This window comes from Siphateles boraxobius, unplaced genomic scaffold (genome assembly GCF_051911475.1).
Source record: "Siphateles boraxobius isolate OS27281-9 unplaced genomic scaffold, OSU_SipBor_1 143, whole genome shotgun sequence".
NCBI lineage: Eukaryota > Metazoa > Chordata > Actinopteri > Cypriniformes > Leuciscidae > Siphateles > Siphateles boraxobius.
In genome coordinates, this window is record NW_027508748.1 from 1,094,728 (window position 1) to 1,115,544 (window position 20,817).

The 20,817-nt window shown below is 41.2% G+C and overlaps 1 protein-coding gene and 1 long non-coding RNA gene across 4 annotated transcripts; both read right to left on the reverse strand.

Annotated features, from left to right (window-relative positions):
- Window positions 1–1,552: 1,552 nt before the first annotated feature.
- Window positions 1,553–18,182, reverse strand: LOC143738320 (uncharacterized). 3 transcript variants are annotated; one of them, XM_077230433.1, is made up of 11 exons: window positions 18,091–18,182; window positions 17,421–17,663; window positions 16,624–16,719; window positions 16,030–16,084; window positions 14,175–14,290; window positions 13,931–14,005; window positions 12,806–12,865; window positions 12,595–12,681; window positions 1,898–2,005; window positions 1,681–1,755; window positions 1,553–1,603 (listed from the first exon to the last, which is right to left on the reverse strand). In XM_077230433.1, the coding sequence occupies exons 2-10, from the start codon at window positions 17,424–17,426 to the stop codon at window positions 1,726–1,728; spliced, it is 633 nt and encodes a 210-aa protein (XP_077086548.1). In that variant the 5' UTR covers window positions 17,427–17,663; window positions 18,091–18,182; the 3' UTR covers window positions 1,553–1,603; window positions 1,681–1,725. The 3 variants fall into 3 exon arrangements, with proteins under 3 accessions (XP_077086548.1, XP_077086547.1, XP_077086549.1); XM_077230432.1 differs by having other exon boundaries at window positions 12,589–12,681; XM_077230434.1 differs by lacking the exon at window positions 13,931–14,005 and having other exon boundaries at window positions 12,589–12,681; window positions 18,091–18,181.
- A 500-nt stretch (window positions 18,183–18,682) lies between these two features.
- Window positions 18,683–20,292, reverse strand: LOC143738325 (uncharacterized). The gene is made up of 4 exons (XR_013203885.1): window positions 20,193–20,292; window positions 19,986–20,083; window positions 19,592–19,654; window positions 18,683–18,729 (listed from the first exon to the last, which is right to left on the reverse strand). It is a non-coding gene; the product is annotated as an uncharacterized LOC143738325 (long non-coding RNA).
- Between the last annotated feature and the right edge of the window lie 525 nt (window positions 20,293–20,817).

Consider the following 20,817-nt stretch of genomic DNA (forward strand, 5'->3'; position numbering starts at 1 on the left):
CAAAGTATTACTACTGACCTATAAAGCCCTAAATGGTTTACCTCCTGTGTATTTAATGGACCTTCTATCGCACTACAATCCATCGCGTTCTTAAGAATCACTAAATTTAAGGCTTCTGGTCATTCCTAGGATATCTAAGTCCACTAAAGGAGGGAGGGCGTTCTCACATTTAGCTCCTAAACTCTGGAATAGCCTTCCTGATATTGTTCGAGGCTCAGACTCGCTGTCCCAGTTTAAAACTAGATTAAAGGCGCATCCTTTTAGCCAAGCATTCACATAATGCTTACCTTTTATACCACTGTTGAATCAGATCGAATGCATTAATATAATGAACAGCAGCTATGCTAATTACTTCCCATTTGCTTTTCTGCTGTTATCATTAAATGGCGTTCGTCAGCTTCAGTTTGTATCCAGCCTCTTACGTAGACTTCAGATCCCCAACACCTGCGATGAGATGACTAAACGCCTGTGAAGAGACGACTCGACGCCTGTGAAGAGACGACTCACCGCTGGCGATATGTTATGCCCTAAATTAATACATGATTAACTAACTGTATTTTTCTATGTACATTTCTGAAATGCACTTTCAGTAAAGCTGCTTTGAAACAATATGTATTGTGAAAAGCGTTATACAAATAAATTTGAATTGAATTGAATGTTTTCTCTAGCTTTAAATTACATTTTCAGCAAGCAAGATAAAGCTGTTAATTTATATATGTGTTTATTTCAAGTGTGCTGCATCTGAAAATCTCATAAAAACTGCAACATTAATGACTGATAATTGCAACCTCTATCAAACACATGGATTTTCAAAACTTTTAATTGATCATATTATGATTTCTAAACGTCTTCCAAACACCATGACAAAAAGTGATTTAACACATTGCTACTATGTTTAAGCATGTTTCTATGATCAATTATCATGTCGGTAACATGTTTTAACATTGCTAGCATGATATTACATGTTGCTAGCATGTTTCTAATGTGATCTAACGTTGTATGTAGAATGAATTTGCACAATGCACAATGTTTTAAATTTTTACTAGCATGCTTCTAACATCAATTTGGGTTTGGCCAACAAAACTAAATTGCCAGAATAAGTCAGATAAAAACTGGTAATTTTAAGTAAGTGTTTGTAGGGGCCTCATGGTTTGTTGTAAGCGCTGTTCTCCTGTGTGTTCCTCTGAGGACGTCCCGTCAGGGTGGTCGGAGGCCTGCAGGTGGCGCTGCTGTTCTTCTGTGAGGCTTCGCTCAAGCTGGAGGCGTCCAGAGACAGAGAAATCTGAGATCCACGACTGTTATCTGTCAAGTTGAGAGACTCCAACCCCCAGTATTCTCCTTCTGTCTTCTGCAATGTGTTCTCTCCATCCTTATCATCCACTTTGGCTTTCTTCTACAGAGGAATAATAAGAGAGGTTCAGTTGAAATATACAACCATCTCACATTAATGAACTAACTCAGAAGCCATGGCAGATGTCAATATTTCGAGAAAATAAACCTGTCTTAAGACCAACATTATTAGTTACAACAAGGTCCTTTTAGTTGATGTTTGCTTATCACTGTCGGAAGATGACGAGGAGCTACTTGATGATGAAGATGATTTCTTTATGAAGCAAGAAAAGAGCCATTCAGTGTGTTTTTCACATGCATCTGCAGTAAATCTACATATATGAATCTGACCTTCATTTGTTTCCTCTTCTTCTTCTTCTTCTTCTTCTTGTCATCCTAACTGTCAGATGATGATGAAGATGAATCCTTAAACAATAAAAGAAAAGGCTTGTATTTTATGTAAAGTCCTACTGTGAAATTTTCGAAAACATTTGAGGAAAACCAAAAAGCTAAATAAATAAACTGAACTTTACTAAATTGTACTTTTACTTTCTTTTCACATGCTGACCTTCACATTTTTCTTCTTCTTTCTCTTCTTCATTTTCTTCTTCTTCTTCTTCTTCTTGTCATCCTCACTGTCAGATGATGAAGAGCTACTCGATGATGAAGATGAATCCTTAAACGATAAAATAAAAGGCTTATATTTTACTTCAGTAGAAAGCATTTGAGGAAAACCCCAAAAATTAAATAAACTGACATTGACTTAATAATACTTTTACTATCTATGAAGCACGACATGTGGTAAAAATATGAACAGTATATCCCTCGTTTTACTAAATCATGGCCACGATATAATTAATTAATTTCCATTTTTATTTAAATCAAAAAGAGGGAAGGAATTATTGTATTGTGTGCATGATTTACTTAAAATGGGTAACAATTATTAAATCATGGCCAAGATTTACTAAAACATGTGAAATAATTTTTAATTTGTGGCCACGATATATATATATATATATATATATATATATATATATATATATATATATATATATATATATATATATATATATATTAGAGGTGGGCATAGATTAATTTTTTTAATCTGGATTAATCTCACTGCAATCTTGGAATTAATCTAGATTAAAATGGCTCATTTGAATTCTGCCGAAGGCATTCAGAATATGTGTGCTACCCAAATAATGATTAAAAAAAGGAAGTCTTTGAGAATAGTTCCCCTCGCGTATAGGGATGTGAATTTCTGCCAAAAATGCCATTCGACAATAGTGGAGCAAAAGTCGAATATCGTTCGGAAAAACAAAACAAAACGCACACTCACAATGACAGAAAGGGAGGCCAATTTTATATTTAGCGATTTGTCATCAAACAAACTGTTTATTAATTGAACAAGTAACATGTTTTCGTCGTTTTTTTTAACATAGTAGGCTAATTGGAAGAAGAAAAAAACAATAAGCACGACGTAGCTCTACAGTCCGTTTTTGCATCGCCAAACCAGATGCTCGTTAGATCAAAAAATAATGTCATATGTCATTATGATTTTATGTGAACCTGCCTTTACCGGCAATAGCCTCCTCCTTTTTAAACAAATTAGTTTTAAATCAATGTAAACTATTCGTGTGACTATGCCCCTGCGCAATACACACATTCACGGGATGGCGGGTGTTCATTTCATAAACTGTACACAATGGTAGCTTATGTTAATCTTTGCCAGTGTCCTATAAATGAATGTATATGTCCAAAAAACGGATAATGTCATACTTTTTAGTAGTGCTATCGTGGCGTAATTGTATAAAAGGCTCAGACGTTTTTTTTATGCCTGCCGCTTTAAGACTCTTCTTCTGTGGTTACGGTGAAGGAAGTGCGTAGTGTGTGTTAGCTATAGTGGGAACGAAAACAAGTTCAAGTTTAACAGTTATAGTTTAGCCCACGTACATGGGTTGATTAGCCTCTTTAGTTCATCCTGAGAAATCCAGTTTTCAATATTCCATGTGTTGAGTGAATGAAGAAAAGTAAGTGATTGTTATTTTTGTTGTGTTTATGTTTCTATATCGTAGATTCACCGTGTATTAACGTGCCCAGCGTGATGAGTGATATTTCTAGTGTAAGAACAATGTTCATGCTGTAAACACTGCAGGAAATAATAAGTTAAATTTTGTGAGTTTTCTGATGTCTAAGTTACGTAGTGACATTTATAACATTGAGTTAAGATTTAATATCGTGCTCAGGAGACCATGTGCGGACGCTATTGTGTAGTAGCCCTGTCTGGCCTGAGGGTGTCGCCATTGCTCCGTCTGTTAACCCTTTTAATACAGTTTGAAATGTAAACTGGTCAGTGAGATAGGTGAAGCTCCTTATATCTTTCCAAAGAGGGATATCCTCATTTATGTAATTGTAGATTATGTTTAAAGGGGCATAGCAATGTTTATTGAGATATTTATGTTTGATGATCCTGATTTGTATTATGTGTGTGGATTTATTATTCATGTTGCATAATAATTTAAGTACTGGAACTGTTTAAAATGACAGTACCTAATTGTGATTTATTTTGTTTTTATTAGACCATAATGACCATGGATATTGGAATGTTCTGATGAGTACTGCTGGAGCTCAATACAGTTAAAGGAAGAAATTACATCTCCTCGTCTTTATTCCTGTGTCCTGACCGATACACCATCCTGTTTACTGGCTGAAACCCTTAATGAACTAGCCCTACTTGATTACCTCACTAACAAATGGTCCTTCGAGCCGGATAGCAGTATTCAGGATGGAGTCAGATGAAGAGATGTATCCTGATATGAGACCTAAACGTCAAATACGTCGACCTGCCAGACTTCAGGACTTCGAAGTGGACTATATGGGATATAGTAAACGAGATCAGTCACAATGGGGCTTGACATCCCCTGCCTTGGATAGGAGGGTGTTCTTCACTCGGGAGGGTCCCGACCAGATGATTCCCTTCCAAACAGCCCACCCTCACTCTAGTGGCTTCCCTGGGAATGCTGCTCACCCTGAGATTCCTCAGCTAGCCCTAGACCACAGCCAGAGGAGAGATTTGGATGGGTTTATCCAGCCTGCGCGAACACCCTCATCCCATCAGAGCCCATATCTGGATTCTCGTTTCCCGGAGGAAATCAGAGCTATTCGAGAGGAGAATACTAAGCTGCTCCAAACACAACAGGCCTTCCAGACTGGCATACAGGAACTCAATGAAGCACGGCGCGAGATGAAAGAGCTACTGGAAGTAGCCCGCTCACTGAGAGCAGACCTGGCCCAAGTTAATAGCACCACCTCAAACTACAGTAACCCCAGATCTCCACAAGCTGGTGCTGTAGCCTCAAGGAGTTTCACTGTTGCAGCACACTCAAAGGAAATGGAGCAGGAGGACTGGCCTGATCCTCCACCCTGGCCTGAACCTGACGAGAACCTGTCGAGAGGCATGTGCAATCTCAGGGTCGAGGAACAAGGGCTAGACAGTAGCCAACTCAACTTTCCCCCTGAAGCTAGAGTATATATGCCTTGTAAGCCTCCACTGCCTCCTCAGCATCCTGCTCCTGCTTCTGATAAAGGGATGTCACCATACCTTTCTACACGACCCTCTCAGCTGCTCACACACCCTGCCCCAGCCCATGCACCTTTAATGCAATCAGCCCCTGCCCGAGCCTACCATCCCTTAGCAGCTACTGGAGCGGTACATGGCATGCCGCCACCTAAACAGTTTATGCAGCCACCAGGGAATGAACAAGTGTATCGAGGGCCCCAACCCACAATCCCAAAGTTTATTCACCCGGATCCCAGTGAGTTTGCACGGCTTCGCATAGCTCTAGAAAACCTACTCCCATCTAATGCTACAGAACTCTTCAAGTATCAAATACTTATGGATCATTTAAAGTTGGAGGAAGCTAAGCTTATAGCTGATGCCTATCTAAACTCACCAACCCCCTATAGTGACACTATGTCAGCCCTCCATGATAAATTTGGTCAGCCTCATCAACTTGCCTTAAAGAAGATAGCAAGTGTTCTAGAAACCCCCGAAGTAAAGCGTGGTGATACTATGGCATTCCAGAAGTTCTCTCCCCAGATACAATCTTTAGTTGGCTTGTTGCAGACTCTGGGTCCTGAAGGGGAAATCGAACTCAACTGTGGCTCACATGTTGCTCGTCTGCTGAGTAAGCTCCCTCCAGAACAGCGAGCTGATTTCCGTCGACATCAGTTCAAGCAGTTAGGAGCGACCCATACTCTACGTGATTTGGCAGAATGGCTCCGGTATGAATCATGGTGTCAGGGCTTCGACAGTCAGGCTACTGGACGCAGCATAAAGGAAAGGCAGAACGTGAAGACTGATGGTCGTCCTGGAAGACAAACGGTGACCGTCCTACATGGAGCTGCTGAGTCGGCAGAGACAGCCTCTTCATACCAAAAAGAGAGTTCAACCAACAGAGGGGCCAAGAGTAAAGCCTACTGTGCCTATTGTGAGAGTACTGAGCATTATCTCAGTCAATGCAGTGTTGTCACCAAACTCTCCAAAGACCAGCTTAGAGAGTGGATACGGGTTAACAAGCGGTGCTGGCGCTGCGCACGAACTCATCAAGCAGCTCAGTGCACATTGAAGAAACCCTGCAACATCTGTCAGGGAAAACACCTACTGGCTCTTCACGAGATAAATACAAGAGCAGAGAGGGGCAATAAAGAAGTAGCTGTTAAAGAAGAGAGCTGCTTAATCAGCTCTGGGGCTGACTCGCTCTACCTGGACAGACCTGGAGCCGGGAATCGAGTCATGTTAAAGGTCGTCCCTGTGCTTGTACATTATGAGGACCGGACACTTGACACCTTTGCGATCCTCGATGATGGGTCAGAGAGGACCATGTTGTTGCCAGCAGCAGCTAAGTTTCTTGGCATAAAGGGCAGTCCTGAAGCTCTTCCTCTGCGTACAGTTCGTCAGGACATCCAGATCCTCCATGGCCACACAGTGTCTTTCCATGTCTCACCAGCTGCAAACCCTCACACTAGCTATAAGATCAATGGTGCCTTCACAGCTGGCCGCCTCAGCCTAGCACAGCATACTTACCCTATTGACCGCCTGCAGAGGAAATACAAACACCTAAATGGCATTCCCCTGCCTGCCTTAAGAGATGCTCAGCCAACACTCCTTGTAGGCTCCGACAACCCTCAACTGATAATACCTGTCGAGCCAGTCAGACTTGGTCCACCAGGTGGCCCAGCCGCAGTCCGCACCAGGCTTGGGTGGACTCTTCAAGGCCCTACCCCATTCATGGGGCGGCAAATCCAACCTGCACAGTGTCTGTTTACTTCATCTACGCCACCAATGGATGAGCTTTACAAGCATGTTGAGAGGCTCTGGCAAGTAGACACTGTGCCTTACCGACACGAAAGAGAGGTGACTCGGTCAAAGCAGGATCAGCAGGCCGTAGCATTGCTTGAAGCCAAGACTGTCCGTACTAATGTAGATGGAATTCTCAGGTATGCCACACCATTGCTGCGCCATGCAAGCATGCCACCTCTGCACTCTTCGAAGGAGTCAGTTATGCCCATGTTACGTAGTACTGAGAGGCGACTCTTAAAGGACCCCAAGCTAGCGGAAGCATACAAGATGGAAATGCAGAAGCTCATTGAAGCAGGTGCTGTGAGGGAAGTTACTGAGGAGACCTCTACCAAAGAAGGATGGTATATCTCACATCATCTCGTCAGCCACAACGGGAAGAACCGCCTTGTTTTCAACTGCTCTCACCAGTACCTTGGGCAGACCCTGAACCAGTACCTGCTACCTGGCCCTACCCTTGGTGCCCCCTTGCTGGGAGTCTTAGTGAGATTTCGTGAACATCCCATAGCGGTTAGTGGAGACATTAAGGGGATGTTTCATCAAGTCCGCCTTATCCCTGAAGATCGCCCTCTTCTAAGGTTCCTGTGGCGGGACCTGAGGGTGGAAGAGCCACCAAGAACATTTGAGTGGCAAGTTTTGCCTTTCGGCGCAACCTGCAGCCCGTGCTGTGCGACATACGCCCTGCAGCGCCATGTTGTTGACCACTGCCAGCCAGACGATGACCTGAGATTCTCGGTTGAGAACTGCTTTTACGTTGATAACTGCCTGCAGAGCATGAGTACGCCAGGTGAAGCCAAACTGCTGGTGGATCGGCTCAGGGGTCTTCTGGCTTCTGCAGGCTTTGGGTTGCGTCAATGGGCTTGCAATGACCCAAGCGTCCTGAGCCACTTGCCTCAAGAGGCCAGATCTGAAAGCCTGGACCTGTGGCTGGCACAGGATAAGTCCAACCCTCTGAAGTCAACACTCGGTCTCAGCTGGAATTGGGCAACCGACTCCTTGAGCTACAAACATAGGCCTGTGACCTACGAGGTACCAACCCTGAGAAACATCTACAGAGTTCTAGCTACTCAATATGATCCCTTGGGTTACATGTTACCTTACTCCACCCGAGCAAAGCTCATCATTAGGCAGCTGTGGGATAAGAAGCGAGGTTGGGATGATTCTAACTTACCCTCCGAACTCCTGCAAGCCTGGTCAAGCTGGGAGGCTGAACTTGAGTCCTTACCTTGCCTTACCTTTCCACGTGCATATGTTCCTGCGGATGCAAACCTTGAGGGTGCCAACCGTGAGGTGCACATCTTCGCCGATGCCTCTGAGCAAGCTTATGGAGCTGTAGCTTACATGAGAACTGAGGACAAGGAAGGCCAGATCCACCTGTCTTTCATCCTTGCTCGTTCACGAGTAGCTCCAAGACGTCTGCATTCCATACCACGCCTGGAGCTTTGTGGAGCTCTGGTTGCAGCGCAGCTGCATCGTGTCCTTGAGAGGGAACTTACCTTGACAGTGGCTCGAACTCTGTTGTGGTCAGACTCCACTACAGTACTAACCTGGCTACACTCCCAGTCTTGCCGCTACAAGGTCTTCGTGGGCGCCAGAATAGCGGAGATACAGGAGTTAACAGAGAAGTGCACTTGGCGCTACGTGGACTCGGCGAACAATCCTGCTGATGATCTTACGAGAGGGAAGACCATGGAGGCCCTAATAGATCCCAACCGATGGTCTCAAGGACCTCCCTTCCTTCTCCAGAACCCAGCCACCTGGCCAGAACGACCCAGCACCGAGCCGTTTGAGGACAAAGGTGAACTCCGGAAGGCCACCTTCTGTGGAGTAACGGTTACCTCACCAATGTCGATCAGCAGGGATGACAAGGTGTACCACACTTGGCAGGAGCTCATAGATGCCACTGCTCAAGAAATCCTAGGACAAACCCCTTCCAGATCACTGCCTAATGCTGAAGAGCACCAACAGGCAGAGATGATCGTTCTCCAGCGAGCCCAGCAACAGTCATTTCCAGAGGACTATAAACTCCTTGCAGCAGGGAAACCCGTCTCACCTGGGAGTCGATTACTTACCTTGGCTCCGGAGTTAGATAAATCCACAGACCTCATAAGAGTAGGAGGTCGGCTCCGACGTTTGGAAGGTCAAGACGACTTAACATTGCACCCTGTTGTCCTGGATGCCTCACACCCAGTTACACGCTTGCTTATCCAAAGGTACGATAGCAACCTGCATCATCCTGGTCCAGAGAGAGTCTTTGCAGAGATGCGGCGGTCATTCTGGATAATCCATGGAAGGGAGGCGATTCGCAGACACCAGCGTTCTTGCGCCGAATGTCAGCGCTGGAGAGCTCAGCCTTCCATTCCCCGAATGGCGGACCTTCCCGCAGCTCGTCTCCGGTTACACAAACCAGCCTTCCACTCCACTGGTGTGGATTGTTTTGGGCCCATGTTTGTGAAGATGGGCAGACGCCAGGAGAAACGCTGGGGGATAATATTTAAGTGTTTAACAACCAGGGCGGTACACTTGGATCTCCTCAGAAATATGGATGCGGATGCTTACTTGATGGCCCTAAGACGGTTCATCGCCAGAAGAGGGACACCTGCAGAGTTGTTGTCAGATCAGGGGACCAACTTTAGAGGAGGAGAACGGGAACTTAGAGAGGCTTTTGCCAGTATGGAGTTAACCTTGCGGAAACGACTCGCGCGTCAGAGGATTAAGTTCCAGTTTAACCCGCCAGCAGCACCACACTTTGGTGGAGTGCGGGAGAGAGAGGTCCGCTCCGTCAAGTCTGCACTTTATACCTGTGTGGGAGCCCAACCTGTTCATGAAGACGTCCTTCTTACAGTTCTCCTGGAAGTTGAGGCAATACTCAACTCTAAACCATTGGGTTATGTATCTGCCGACATTGCGGATATCGACCCTGTGACACCAAATAGTCTGCTTATGGGGCGGCCTGATGGATCCCTTCCCCAAGTGGTCTATCCGGAGACGGAGCTTCTGAGCCGCAGACGTTGGCGGCATTCACAAGTTCTCGCTGACCAATTCTGGTGCAGATTCATCAGAGAATATCTCCCTGGGCTGCAGACAAGACAGAAATGGCAATCCTCTTCTCCTGAACTACTGGCTAAGGCTGTTGTCATGCTGGTGGACCCGCAGCTACCTCGAGCCCAGTGGCCCATTGGACTTGTAACCAAGATTCACCGCAGCGACGATGGGTGCATTAGATCCGCTGATGTGGACATCAGAGGACATGTGTACACCCGACCGGTAGCTCGGTTGGTGATGTTGCCAGCTCTCCCGTCTGAGGAGGACGATGCCTCTGTGAGCCCTTCTCAGCCTGACTGATAAGCCTTTTAATGGAAACAAATGTGCTCGCACATTTGGGGGCGGCTGTATAAAAGGCTCAGACGTTTTTTTGATGCCTGCCGCTTTAAGACTCTTCTTCTGTGGTTACGGTGAAGGAAGTGCGTAGTGTGTGTTAGCTATAGTGGGAACGAAAACAAGTTCAAGTTTAACAGTTATAGTTTAGCCCACGTACATGGGTTGATTAGCCTCTTTAGTTCATCCTGAGAAATCCAGTTTTCAATATTCCATGTGTTGAGTGAATGAAGAAAAGTAAGTGATTGTTATTTTTGTTGTGTTTATGTTTCTATATCGTAGATTCACCGTGTATTAACGTGCCCAGCGTGATGAGTGATATTTCTAGTGTAAGAACAATGTTCATGCTGTAAACACTGCAGGAAATAATAAGTTAAATTTTGTGAGTTTTCTGATGTCTAAGTTACGTAGTGACATTTATAACATTGAGTTAAGATTTAATATCGTGCTCAGGAGACCATGTGCGGACGCTATTGTGTAGTAGCCCTGTCTGGCCTGAGGGTGTCGCCATTGCTCCGTCTGTTAACCCTTTTAATACAGTTTGAAATGTAAACTGGTCAGTGAGATAGGTGAAGCTCCTTATATCTTTCCAAAGAGGGATATCCTCATTTATGTAATTGTAGATTATGTTTAAAGGGGCATAGCAATGTTTATTGAGATATTTATGTTTGATGATCCTGATTTGTATTATGTGTGTGGATTTATTATTCATGTTGCATAATAATTTAAGTACTGGAACTGTTTAAAATGACAGTACCTAATTGTGATTTATTTTGTTTTTATTAGACCATAATGACCATGGATATTGGAATGTTCTGATGAGTACTGCTGGAGCTCAATACAGTTAAAGGAAGAAATTACATCTCCTCGTCTTTATTCCTGTGTCCTGACCGATACACCATCCTGTTTACTGGCTGAAACCCTTAATGAACTAGCCCTACTTGATTACCTCACTAACAGTAATAATCTGTTTGGTTGTAAAATGTATTGCCTGAATGAAATGAAATCGAATATATCGTCCTGTGGAATCATTCATTCACAGACAGCTTACGAAGATGTTCAACTAAAAAAGATCTTCATCGCTGGCAAAAATATTGGCGCTTTTCCACTGCATGGTACGGCTCAGTACGGTTCGGCTCGGCGCGGCACAGTTCGGCTCGCTTCGCTTTTCCACTGCGTGGATCGACTCGGCGCGGCGCGGCACGGCTCGGTTCGCTTTAGCTCGGTTGCTTTTCCACTGCAGTTAGTACCGCTTCAAAGTGGGTGGGATTATGACTGATCGTTATAGTTTATCCGCTCCTCGGCAACTAACAAGAGGAACGTCTGCACTTCTCGTCCACTGACCACGATTCAGCCATTTCTTTTTTGGAAGTTTTTTTTTTTCTTCAAGCAAGTCAAGCAAGTAGTTTTAAAACATTGGAGGCTGTTACTGGCTATTTAAATCTAGCGGGTTTGATGTCTCGCAAATACAATGACGCTGGTAGTGACGATTCTGTCTGTCTGACCAATCAGTGATCTACAGTGCCTTCACGTCACATTTTAGTATCGGTACGGTGCGCTTGGAACCTCAACAGAGGTGGTACCATTTAAAGCGAGCCGAAGCGTGCCCTACCGTACCGTACCATGCAGTGGAAAAGCACCAAAGCGTGCCGTACCGAGCCGAGCCGTACCGTACCATGCAGTGGAAAAGCGCCAAAGCGTGCCGTACCGTACTGAACCGTACTGTACCATGCAGTGGAAAAGCGCCCTATGATGCATTTGTAGATTTGCTTTCACTAGACTAAACTGTAGATCAACGGCCACTTCTTCCAACGCTCTTTATGTTCTTAAATCTTCCAGTTACGAATCCGAGTCGAGTGCGATTGGACGCGCTTCAGACGATTCAGTGCGTCAGGAACTGAACAGATCATTCAGACTGATTCGCAAACCGATTTAGACAGATCTGCCAATTTGTTTAAGTCTTTGAACAGAATCGACTCAAAAGAGTGATTCATTTGTAAATTGAGAATCGCTCATGCAAAAAGATACAGCGCGCTTGGAATAAACTCATTTAACAACATGTAATTGCATTAAAATAAAGTAACGAGAGGAACGTCGCCCAACGTAACGTGTAAAAGTATACACCTTGTGTCCCTGACAGGAAAATACCCTGCTGTGCGATCTGTGACAGTAGGCGCCGGGTTCAATTATGTGAAATATACTAGGCTACACATGGAATTGCACGAAAATATAACGATATTCGAAAAAGCTATTTTATGATCCCAACCCAACTTTGAGAATAACGCCGATATTTATTTTATCGCCCGATAAGAGTCTCACGTTCACGCAGCACGTTAACGCAGATAACGGCCCACCACTAATATATATATATATATATATATATATATATATATATATATATATATATATATTTGTCTGCATGTCATGTGGTCATTGTTAGCTGATGCATTTACTAATGTTAACTTTCTTTTCACATGCATGTGTGAAATTACAGTAAACTACATATTTTAAATGAATCTGACCTTCACTTTATTCTTCTTCTTCTTCTTCTTCTTCTTGTCATCCTCACTATCAGAGGATGATGAGGAGCTGTCTGATGATGATGACGATGAAACCTGAGGATTGAGAGGTTAATCTGCATTTACATTAATCTTCTATGACATCTTAATTGTGGCAGATCAATTTAGACCTCAGAAACAAGAATAAATTCAATAAACACTGGTAAGTTTCTGTCCCTACTTTCTTCTTCTTCTTCTTCATGTCTTCGTCACTATCGGATGATGAAGAGGAGCTGGAATCCTGTTGGGAAAAACAGCATGCCAACATGGTTTATTAAACCAATAATACCCTCAGTCATGAATCATCATGATCTTTCACCAAAATGTAATTACTACAACTCTATTCTTGTCTTTCTGGTTTTTCACAATCAAATCAATTCACACTGGATAAAGTCCCATTCTTTTATACATTGAATTTTCTGTTTTACTCAAATACATCAGATAAAAACATGGGTTACAAACAGCATAATGTCAACTTCACAAAAATAATAAACCAATAATCAACCACAAAATCAATGATAATACCTATTCAGTAATATTTTATTAGTTTAACTGCAGAATTTAATTGATTATCCACTATTTTACATCAGTCAGCTTTTACTGTCTGAATTATTAATTTTACATATGTAACTTATGAACCAGCCCATCAATAAAATGTGATTTAGTAGCTTAGATGTAGTTAGCAGTTAGGATGTTAAGGCTCAATCCCAATTCAACTCTTGCCCCTACCCCTTGTTTTCGGGTGTACCCCTTGGCCCTTAAAACAGAGTTACAAGGGTTTGAAATATTCCCCTACAAATGGAACAACCCTTCATGAACCCGATACGTCATCGATCGCTCTGACGTTACGGAAGCGACGAGTTTTTATAGGATTTCTCCATGACAATGTCTGACAATGAGCGCCGCTGCTCTTACCTCTGAGGGAACATGAGGATTATAACGTTCCTTCCTCGAAATGTATGTCTTTTCTGTTTCGGAAAGGTAATTTGTTATACAATTTCTTAATTTAAATGACTTTTAGTATTATTATTATAAGAGTAAATAAAGTAAATGGTGGTGTCATCTGGGGCTAAATTTAAATAACCGTTGGCGAAGCCATCTCGCCGGTGATTCGCGATGCATTCTGGGAACCTTCTCATAGCCCTCCGTTCGGAGTGTGCCTCTGAAAAATCTCCGTTTCGAGGGCTATGTAGCTCTACCCCTCTATCACAACAAGAATTGGGACACCCTACCCCTAGACGTGAACGCGGAAAATGGAGGGGTAGGGGAAAGCAAGGGGTGAATTGCGATTGAACCTAAATCTTACTTTATTGTTCTTTTTCTTGCGTCTTTTTCTTTTCTTTTTCTTCTTCTCACCGTCACTGTACAAACTACATTCCTTCTGAGAGACAGAGATGTCAGATGTAATGATTTTAGAGCATAACAATTATGATTAGCAATTTTTACACTGGTTGATACTGGGAAAACGCTAATGAAATAAACCATTCCTTCATTAATATTTCATATCAAAGGGTCAGACGTGTTTCTGAGTTCATGACAGCAACACAAACCTTCTTTTTCTTTACTTTCTTCATTTTGTCTTTCTGTTTGTCATCCGCTCCCTCATCATCAGACATACGGACCTCGTCCCTGGCAGAGGTCAAGCCAGCAGACTCAGCAGGAAGTGCTGCAGAGGACAGGAAGTTGCTTTCGCGTGAGTCCAGTGACCACCATGGACGCTTTGAAACAATCCTCACTGTCATGGCTATATTTAGGGTTGAGTCAATACACCTATCTCCTAATATGATATGTATTGTCATTTTTAAGTATTGCGATTCGATATTGCTATGGGGCAGTCATGGCCTAATGGTAACAGAGTTGAACTGGTGATCTAAAGGTTGCTGGTTCGATTCCAGTACCGGCAGGAATATGACTGAGGTGTCCTTGAGCAAGGCACCTAACCCCCAATCGCTCCCCGGGCGCCACTCAAGGCTGCCTGCTGCTCCGGGTGTGTGTATCTACATTTGCAGTGTGTGTGTTCACTGCTCGCTATTCTGCTCCTAATGTGTGTGCACTTACTTGGATGGGTTAAATGCAGTGGTCAAATTCCAAGTATGGGTTACTATACTTGGCCGTCACTTTCACTATGCATTGTGATTTTGTTTTCTTTTTTAGCTCTAGGCTATGGGGAAAAGTTGAATGATACACTTATGATACATGAAGGTGCAGGTCGTATATCCGTAGATATCTCTCCCTACACTATTTTTCACTTTCTCGTGTCCACTAGTAAAATAAAATAAACACTGTTTTAAAAATGTAAATCTAACTAATTTTCAGGTAGAGAAAATTAATAATCAAATGTAAAGCACTGCATAGTCTTCATTGTATAAATTAAATATAGATTAATCCTTAAAGTTACAAAAAGTTTTTCAGTCAAGGGCATTCCTTTTTGAATCCCTTTCCACGACGCATGCGCGAGAACTGAACAAGAAGTATTAGAAGAAGAACGTCCTCTTCTCAGTTCTCGCGCATGCGTCGTGGAAATCTCTTGAACTCTCGTCTCAGGCCCACAAGGAAGAAAAGGAATAGTCGAATAAAGTCGTTATTTATGGGGTTTTTTTCGGAAAAAAAGTAGTCTCGTCACTTGATAAACTTATAGTTGAGCCACTGTAGGCACATGGAATATTTAAACATGTTCTTTAATGACTTTCTGGGCCGTCAAGTTTCATTCCCTCTGGCAGCCTATGTAGCAGTGATCCACCTCTCAGATTTAATCAAAAATATCTTCATTTGTGTTCCGAAGATGAACGAAGGTCTTACGGGGTTGGTACAGCATGGGGGTGAGTAATTAATGACTTAATTTTCATTTTTGGGTGAACTAACCTTTGAACACGTTAAGATCAACACATTTCCATTTTATTATTAGTTTCATGTCTTTTTTTGCTATTTGTATTAGTTATTTATATATATATATATATAATTTTTTTATTCTATGTTTTTTATGACAACCAGGTGAAATAAAAAGGATTTTTTTATGGATTTAGTTTTATTTATCTAAATAACCTTGACTCACATGTTTAGATCAACATAGATATATATTATATTATAGTATTAAAATTTTATTAAATTAATAAACTTGTAATAATGTAATATTAAATAATATAATTAAGTAATATATACTAATATAATATAAAATTGTCATAATATTATTATTATATCATTAAAAAGTAATACAAATATTATTAATTATTTTTCCGCTCATAAAATTTTTTTTTTTATAAATGCATGACTGTGGGAAAACGTTTTTGAATCCCTCTTTCTCCTCCAACTTTCTTTGGGACACATTGGACAGATGGATACCAACGGAGTTCAAATGTCTGAACAGGCTTGAACTAAAATCTGAATAAATCAATAAAACCAGTTCACCAGATGAAGATGAAGCGACAGTCACACAGACGTCCTCCGGGTTCAGCTCAAGCACCTGCGACAGACAGACATTAAACCCACACGACTGAGATTAAACGGAGACTGAATTCTCCTGTTTCTCAGCTGTTTGTGTGACTAATGTTCTCACCTTCTCTCCCTCAGAGTCCTGTGCAAACGGCATCATGTTATAATGAGCTCGATTTGATTTTAACACTTTGAACTTAAACTATTTTTTTAATTCGTAGTCATAGAGAGAAGTGAGTCAGACATATTGTGTCTATCATTTACCGATCCACCGTACGGCAATTAAAGCAGCAGTCCTTAGTGTCGGACAATATCACACTTTAATTCATGTATAATGACTATACTGTGACTCATGAATACATTTTTTGAGCCTTAATCTTTTCTTAGTCATTCTCATGTATTTTTGACACACAGATGAACACATCTTAAACATGAAATTCAAATTGGTCCCATTTGATTTCCTAAATGAATGTTTTGGATCATTTCATGTTGACCTTTCCGTCTGCATTTAAATATTAAGTTCTGGAAATCATCACATTTTGATCATCACTTCTTCCTTCATTGTATCACCTTCTTTTGCTTTTTCTTCTTTTTGTCTTTCTTCTTCTTTTTCATCATCTTCTCTTCATCTTCACTGGAGCTGTCAGAGGAAGAACCGCTTGATTCCTGACAGACGGAGACACAGAAAGAAGAGAATGATTAACTTGCATTAAACAACTAAGGTGGGTCACACACACCGACCGGACGATGGCAACCGTCGGGTCCCGAGAGTAAAAACTACATTAATTTCCTCTACAGGGAAAATGATTTTGAACATTAACTTATAAACTTTTACAGACAGACCAACTGTGAGCAACGTGGTTGTTAATCAATGGTATAGCCTATACTTCTATTGAAGCCGTCAGCCCGGATTATTTCAACTTATTTTTAAAATTGTATTTAACAGTGGAATTCCGAGTGAAAAACTACATTTCCCATGATGCTGTACAGAAAATCCCACCAATCAGAGACTCGAAACAAGCAACAGATGCCAAAAGAGCTCGTAAGCTCAGCCCACTTCCACTTCTTTCTGGCCTTTATTTCATTTATATATTTAACCTATGTAACCTATGAAGGCAATCTAGAATCAATGAATGTAATCCCGACAGGAAAAAGTTACATAATGCTTTTGGCACGGGCTAGTGCATGAAAAAATGGCACAAAATTATTATATACCTTTTCCTTTATTCAAGCTGTAAAACTATGAATGTAAAGCTAAATGCATCTTGCAGCACAGGGTGAAGTTCGTATACTGTATGTACATTAACTATGATTTGGGACAAATATGGGACAACACCTTAAAAACACAAAAATGCTTCTTGCTGTACCTTCATCTTCTTTTTTCTCTTCTTCTTCTTCTTGTGATCATCCTCACTGTCTGATGAGGAAGTTGAGCTGGAATCCTGAGAAACAGAGATTTCAGATTCAGATTTCAGACGCTGTTAAAATAAAAATACCCCCAAACTTTATACCTTTCTCTTAATCTTCTTGTTCTTCCTCTTCTTCTTCTTGCCATGCTTCTTCTTTTTCTCCTTCTTTTTCTTTTTTTCATTCGCACTGTCTGTTGAATCCTGGGAAAATTAAGTAAAAGTAAAATTAAAAAATGAGGCAAACAACAAATTGTGAGATAATATCCGTAAAATGAAAAAGTAAAGCCATTCAAAATCAAAAGAAAGTTGCCAAACAATAGAGCAGGGTTATGATCGCCAACTAAAACTAAAACTTTTTAAAAAATCCTGTTAACATTTCACATCTTAGCTGAAATAATATCAAATTAAAATATTAATTGAACAACTTAACCTAATGAAAAGTAGAAATGTTGCCTTGACAATAAACTAAAGTTGAAGCAATTAATTATTTTACTGGAAATAAATAAATACCAAGCACACAAAAGCACACAATGAAAAGACTAAATTTAACATGAAACCTAAAAATATAAAAACTAATTAAAAATATTAATAAAACTAAAACACCACCGCAGTAGAGAGATTTATTTACTGTGTGAGTCTTCTTCTTCGTCTCATGGTCTCCTGTGAGAGTGAACTGAGTGTGTCTCTCAAGTCCTGATAGAGAAACAAACGTGTTGTTGTTTTACACACTTCGGCTGTGTTCAGAATAACACACTCCTGCTCTACTCACACTTCTGACTCAAGAAGCACTCTGTCAATCTTTCACAAACTGAGCCCTGTGGTTTGTGAGCTGATGGAAAGCTAATAATGAATATTATACAAATGTATAAAATAAAACAAAAATATTTTGAAATATTCTCTTTACCTGCATGTCATGTGACCAGAGAACCGTGTACATGCAAATGTGGTGTTAATGTTGAAGTAAAAGTGAAAGGGTTAAAGTAAATATTTTAGGCCGAAAGGCTTCGTCTGACAAAGTTTTGCAGTCCCTGCTGTACGAAACATGATTATTTTCTATATGTATTGAATTTTCAGATGACCTACTACCTGTGTTAGTCTGTCCAATGAATCATGTAATGCAATGAATGTCTATACCAGGTTTTAAACTCGCAGTTGTTTTATAGAGTAACAGTGTTCACACACACACACACACACACACACACACACACACACACACACACACTCTTCTGTCTCACCGATTCATTCTCTTCCTTTTCTTCTTTTCATTCTGTTGAGGAGAGCATGTGGGAGAGTAAATCTGTGAGCATGACCCAGATAATTCATGAAAAAGATGTAAATGTTGTTGTTTTGTGGTAAACACACATATATTTCATAATTAGGACAGCAGCCATGAGACACCCTCAACAAACCCTGTGACTGTGGTTTACACACACCGTGACTCACTCAACTTCCCTTCCTTTACAGGAAACACTGGGAAATAAACACGGCCGGTGGGGAAAGTTCACACAAAGTCAAATCATTTGCTCATGTTGTTCCAAACCTGTGTGTCTTTCTTTCTTCAGCTGAACACACAGGTCAGATGTTCAGCCCAAGCGCATCCACTTTCAAAGAGAAGCGCAAATATTCTGCTAAAAATTTATGAAAGTCATATGGGTTTGGAACAACATAAAGAGAGAAAGAGACTATATTTTTCATTTTCTTATTGAACCATTTTTTTATTTAAATAATCATCAAAGGAATGCAAATCAGCGTAGAAACTGGTTAAACACTGGTTCCTGTTTTTGGTTTAAAGCTTCTTGTTAGAAACAGCTGGATTTCCCCATAATAACCGCAGGTGATGTGTTTATGAATGCTAAAAACTCTGTCGTCTGATTGGCAGCATTATAGAGCACAGGTGCATTCTGGGTTGTGTTTAACATCAGAGAGGAGAAATCTCTAAACTAAAACACACTTTCATCTCCTCAGTGCGTGTGAGAAATACAGATTACCAAAGCACTTCAAGCCCTAATTTGCTTTTACTATAGTAAATCACAGGACAGCAAAGCTATAGTGCATGTTTGTTGTAAGTGCACTAGATTTGGGTGCGGATCATTAAATATGCAACCAATCAAGCGTATGAACCTGCTCACCTCACTATTGTCACTATCCGAGGATGAGGATGATGATGAAGAGGAGGAAGACGAGCTGCACTTCTGTGTGAGGGAGTGATAGTTATTGCACAACACGGATAAAAACATGCAAGAACGTTTCATTAATACTTGTCATGTTTGTATGTGGGTTTTTGTGTTGCAATTTTTTTCCTAATAGCATATAATGTCAAAAAACACGTCAAATGTCATGTACATTTAACAGACGCTTTTATCCAAAGTGAGAAACAAAAGCAATTCGTCAACATCTCTGCATCTCGTCGTCTGATATTAAAATAAAGCAGTCGAATGATAATTAATGTGCTCATTAAGCTCTCATTAGCAGGTGAGCAGGGTCATATGGGTTCACTGGGCTTTTCTGGTTTTGCAATCAAACCTTGCTTCTTTTCTTCTTCAGCTTCTTCTTCTTTTTGTGTTTATCATAATCCTCACTGTTGGAGGAAGACGTAGAGCTTCACGTGAACAGGGCTGGCGCTGGAGAGGATAATACACAAGGAAGAATTGTGCATCAATAATAACCTTTCACAGGAAGTGGAAAGGGATATTTATAAATTAATTTTAAATTTAAATAAGCTTTTCCTACCTTTCCATCCTTCACACCTGTAACTTCCCAATCCTCGGCCCCTTCCTCCAGTTCATTCCTGCACTCAGAGTCCGCAGCTGCACAGTTCAAAGGAGATTAATATTAATGTGATTAATTATTATCATTCATGATATAGACGCCTTTAATGTTGTGCAATGGTCAAATCAACTTTTAACCAATAATTAAATTAAATTTCACAAGCAAAAAGCTAAAAGAATATGTGTATGAATAATATTCAGTCAGCACATTATAAATGCTTGTAAATATGGATTGAACATCAGGGTCCTCATTTATAACCGTTGCGTACGCACAAAACAGGCCCTGAAAGAGGCGTGCGCCACTTCCGACACACAAGTTGTGATTTATATTAACAAACTTGACGGGAAAATGTGCGCACCTGCACGCAAACTCTGACCCATGCGTACGAACATTTTGGAGATGGAGCAGTTTGGCGACACCGATGGTGAGCTGGAGTTACATGTCTTTTTGGTCACTTTAAGACAGAAAATCTAAAGAAAATTATACATTTACAGAACAATAATACAAACATAATTTCACTCACCAAGCCTATCACATGAAGCAAACATCATGTTCACAATAGCAGTTTAAATAAATAAAAGAATGA